Source organism: Engraulis encrasicolus, chromosome 15, assembly GCF_034702125.1.
Source record: "Engraulis encrasicolus isolate BLACKSEA-1 chromosome 15, IST_EnEncr_1.0, whole genome shotgun sequence".
Lineage (NCBI taxonomy): Eukaryota > Metazoa > Chordata > Actinopteri > Clupeiformes > Engraulidae > Engraulis > Engraulis encrasicolus.
This window is the reverse complement of record NC_085871.1, coordinates 9983058-9988057: the sequence shown is the minus strand read 5'-3', so window position 1 is coordinate 9988057 and position 5000 is coordinate 9983058. Positions and strand designations below refer to the sequence as shown.

Here is a 5000-nt window from a genome sequence, read left to right as displayed (position 1 = left end):
AAATTTGGATGAAGTCTACCGGGGCCACCCGCCCCATGAAAATAGAAAATAATGGTGATAGTCAAAATCTGGACTGGACTGGCCATCTGGCATAGCGGGCATTTCCCGGTGAGCTCCGCACCCTCGTGGGCCCCCATTTTTTTTATTTTTTACATTACTGAAAATAGGGGCCCATGAGGGTGCAGGGCCCACCGTTGAGTCAGTTCTCCAGCACTAATAATAATGAGGGGGCCCCTTTAAATCCAAAAGTGCCCGGGCCCTATTTATCGCTCAGTCCAGCCCTGAATAGAAATGGAGATTTTGCTGCATAAAGCTACCCAATAAAAACATATTGCCTCAGCTGTGTGATAAAAACATGTTCTATGCACAGTAAAATCACTCTGTGGAAAATGTGTTGAAATTTAGATTAATTCTACTGGGTCCACCAGGCCCATGAAAATACAAAACAATGGTGATAGACAACCTGGATTCCAAAGTCCAGTGCCACATATTCCAAATATAGCCAATATAATGAACCAGCTGACCCACTGCCAGTATCAAGCAAGAGATTGCGAAGTTGTATGACTTTTGTGTGCTTCACCTGTGGGCCTACAGGATTGTACAGGTAGCTGTTAATACCTGGTGGAACATCTGTACTAAAGCTGTGAATGCTCCTTGGAATGACTTATGTTTTTTCAAGAAATCCCTGCAGTAGTTCAATGGAGTACATACAATGCAACTGTATGTGATGTTGGAAAGAGTGGCTCCCCAAAGCCTGTACTTAAGTGGCTTCTAGGTATGTCATGGGTATCACCAGGTCCAGAGTCCATTGCCAAGGGCCTCTCAGGTAAGTTATGGTACTCATTTGATGGAGTAAAGTGAAATACTACCACAGGCGATGGGATAAAGAAGTAATGGCACTCTTCAATACAGTTGTATTGACTGCCTTGTAGCCTAGGCATTCCAAGGCACATTCACAGCTTTAGTACAGATGTTCCTCCATGAATTGTAGGCCCACAGGTGAAACACACAAATATAACAGTCATGCAGCTTTGCAATCTCTTGCTTGATACTAGCAGTGGTCCAAGGCAGCAAGGAATTGATATTATGTTGCAAAAGAGCAAATTTGCCTAAATATATCAGTTTGACCATCAGTCTGTCCTGAGACTGAAGTCTGTGTAAGTGGATCGACTGAATACACAACCTGCTTAGATATTCCGTCTGTTTGCGCTCCCAATACAGGTGATTTCACTAATTACCTCATCAACCTGGCTTAAGTGGTAATTAGGCTCAGCTGGTTCATTATATTGGCTGGGGCAAATGTGTCACGCGGTTTGTCCACCTCTGTTTTAAGACAATGGCAGACCTAGATTCAAAAGCTACAATCCAGTGCCACAGATTTCAAATTACCTGGTTTTACCTGTCCAAATGCCCTAACTGGAAAGGTAAAACTAGGTATGTCATTTGGAATATGTGGCACTGGACTTCAGCTTTGGAATCCAGGTTGCCCATCACCATCACCATTATTTTGTATTTTCATGGGCCTGGTGGACCCGGTAGGATTCATCTAAATTTCAACATATTTTACACAGAGTGATTTTACTGTGCATAGAACATTTTTATCACACATCCAAGACAATATGTTTTTATTGGGTAGCTTTATGCAGCAAAATGTCCATTTCTATTCCAAGATTCTGACTATCACCATTATTTTCTATTTTCATGGGGCTGGTGGCCCCGGTAGACTTCATCCAAATTTCAAAAAATTTAACACAGTGTGTTTTTACTGGGTGTAGAACATTTTTACTATAGGGCCAAGGCCATATCTTTTCATAGGGGGCAACTGATGCACCCTAGTGTGCGTGTATGTGTGTGTGTGTGTGTGTGTGTATGCGTGTGTGTGTGTGTGTGTGTGTGTGTGTGTGTATGTGCGTGTGGGTGTTTGTGTTCGCGGACAGGTGAGGTCATCACCTACTGGGTGGGAGGGAAAGAAAAATGGCATTTGGTTACTTATTGAAAACTTAAAAACTTACATAGTTGTCCCGTGCTGACCAGCCGGGGTAGAGCTGCATGTGGAGCTGTCGCTCTTTCCTCGCCAGCTCATAGTACTTGGCCTGCTCCTCCCTAGACAACGCATGCCACTGCAGAGAGAGAGAGAGAGAGAGAGAGAGAGTGAGAGAGAGAGAGAGAGAGAGAGAGAGAGAGCGAGAAAGAGAGAGATAAATAGAGAAATAGAGAGAAGGAGAGGGAGTCAGAAACAGACAAAGATATAAAGAGTCATTGCTAGAACTCACCAAGGATTTATTTTTGATGGTCTGACATTTTCGCAACTGGACTGTGTCAAAACTTGTGCCTGGAATAGCATTTGCTAGTTGAGTTAAGGCTAGCTAATAGACTTCGCTAAGCTAAGAAGATGGTCTGGACCTTACAACCCTAAGACAACCACCCTTATGCCATGTCCAGACCAAGAGCGAACTACGCTGCATGGTAGCGTGGGTAGCAGAAGAAGTTTCGGCTTGAATTTACTGTATTCGCTCCAGACGCAGCATTGACATGTTTGATTCAGCTAATCACATAACGGCTCTGGCTTGATAGCCTGGGACATTCGGAGATATGAACGTTCCGATTGGTTTTCGCCGAACAGCGTCAGAGCGAATTCGCCTACGATTAGATTTAGTTTAATCGTCAAAATTCGCTCTGGTCGCTCAAGAAGCTTCGCTCCTGGCGAATTCGGTTCGGTAGCGCAGGTCGTGTGCCCTCCATAGAGAAAACTGAAAACTGGGAACACTGATGATGGGCTAGACCCGAAACGTTTGTCCCCTGTCTGTCGGTTTTATTTACTTTTTTCAGCTTTGTTTAATACAGTTTTTGATTTTGCATTCAGCTCCAGTGTGCGACTCCTTTCTTCCTTTTCATTATACTGCTCTTGGAATTACGCACCGAGCGATACGCACAGGATAAGACATTGGCGCGGACGCCACCCCACCATTACCCTCCATAGAGAAATAATGACTTCCATCGCTTTGTTCGCTCTTGGTCTGTACACAGCATTACCATGAGCTAAGTTAAGACCAGTGCTAAGCTAAGCCTTTTTCTGTTAGTAAGACTGATGGATTAGCTGAGGCCAACATCCAGAATTTGCTAAGCAAAGCTGAGCTCACCCTTATTTTGACAAACAGATGTTGCTAAGCTAAAACTAGCACTCTGCGGATGAGGATCTGGTTGATGGCATTTGACTTGTATTTCTGAGGCAACTAAGATTAGTGTGATAAAGATTAGTGTGCTGTTTGACTACGGCTCACCCTGTGTCCGAGAAGCTTGTTGATGGCATTTGAAATTTGGCTAAGCTAAGACCTACTAAGCTAAGACTGGTAAACAGACATAGCTAAGCTAAGACTACTGTGCTGTGGAGTACAACTCACCCTGCTTCCGAGGATCTGTTTGATGGCATTTGACTTGTATTTCTGAAGCAACTGACCTAACTTACAGAAGAAATATCCTAGTACTAATGTTGCAATTACATCTGTAAGATTACTTCTACTTCTACTTTATACAACTCTGGCTAAGACTAGCACGTTGTGGCCTATGGCTCACCCGGCGTCCGAGAATCTGGTTGATGGCAGCGCTCTCCTTCAGCGTGCACTCGGCCACCACCTTGGCGCGCATCTCCTTCATGTAGAGCATGAAGGCGTTCAGGGGTTTCTTGATGTGCGGCTTCTTTTTCTCATCTTCCGCTTTTTTGGCGTCTTGGTGTTTCCTTCAGGTGGGTTGAGAAAAGGCCAAAGAGGCCGAAGAAAACACAAACACACACACACACACACACACACACACACACACACACACACACACACACACACACACACACACACACACACGCATGCACACATGAACGCATGACACACGCACTCACACACACACAAACACACAAACACGCACACACACACACACACACACACACACCGTGAGGCGGATTCAGAGACAGGACCATCGCGGCGTTAACACAACACACTGCATGTGGGTGAGGGACCATGGGCGAGTGTAAGAAGTAGCCAGCCGCGTAGCTGTGAACCACTTTGCAGCAGAGAGGGGCATGCTGGGATACAGGGGGTGCCATCCACCCAGTCCCACCTGGACCAGGGCCTGGGTTAAGGGAGTTAACATGTTAGCAGTAGCTTGCATACTGTAGTTGCTCAGCCTTTGGGTTCATAGGTGGCAAAATAGCGTTAGCACTGTTAGCAGGCAGATATCTGGGTTAAGTTCAGGTTAGCATGTTAACATGCCCAGCTTTAGTGACTATGGCTAGGGGGTTAGCGACAGGGTTAATCTTAGCGGGTTAACAGTGGGAAAAAAGTATTGAAAGCTGAGAAAAGGGTGGAGGTGAGGGTGTCTCTATGCTAGCTAAGACTTGCAGTGATAGATAGGAGTTAGCCAGCAGGAGTGTAGGAGGTTAGCGGGAAGCTACTAGCTAGAATAAAGGGAGGCGGAAATAGATTAGCAGGTTAGCAAGAGTGGGGGTGGGGGGGTGACAGAGTCGGGGATGGGGGTGGGGTGGGGTGCTAGTAGGGGGTTTTTTTTTGGGGGGGGGTCGACTCACGAGCTGTTGAGGGAGCCGATGTCGCTGTGGGAAGACTCCTGCTTGACGCTGGGGGTGACGATGGCGGGGTGGGGGATGCCCGTGGCCGTGTGCAAACTGTGATGGGGGGGCACCATGTGGGGGGGGAACCTGGAGGACAGAAGACTGTGTAAATCGTCAGAATGGACACGGGTGAAATGGAGGATGGAACACAAGACAGTGTTGCCAGATGTAAGATAATTATTGTATTTGTACCATAATCCGTACAATTGAAAAACATCATCAAATGTAATAATTTCAGAGATTTCATTCAGTTCATTTTGTTTCCATTTGGTTTGCGTATGGTTCCCCCCCAAAAAAAATGATAATTTTGAGGTTTTGGTACAAAAGTTCAGCATTTTCCATCTGGCAACATTGATGGAACACAACACGACACAACACACAGCCA

At 45.7% G+C, this 5000-nt stretch overlaps 1 protein-coding gene across 19 annotated transcripts in view; it reads right to left on the bottom strand.

Moving 5' to 3' along the window:
- Window positions 1-5000, bottom strand: part of tcf7l2 (transcription factor 7 like 2) — a 159634-nt gene that overhangs the window by 17222 nt on the left and 137412 nt on the right. For 13 of the 19 annotated variants that reach the window (XM_063217002.1, XM_063217003.1, XM_063217006.1 and 10 more), the window contains 3 exons: window positions 4574-4717; window positions 3574-3736; window positions 2013-2120 (listed from right to left, as the gene is read on the bottom strand). In XM_063217002.1, coding sequence (XP_063073072.1) covers window positions 2013-2120; window positions 3574-3736; window positions 4574-4717 — 415 coding nt within the window. The remainder of the gene's footprint in view (window positions 1-2012; window positions 2121-3573; window positions 3737-4573; window positions 4718-5000) is intronic. The other 6 variants (XM_063217005.1, XM_063217014.1, XM_063217015.1 and 3 more) reach the window with 1 other exon arrangement.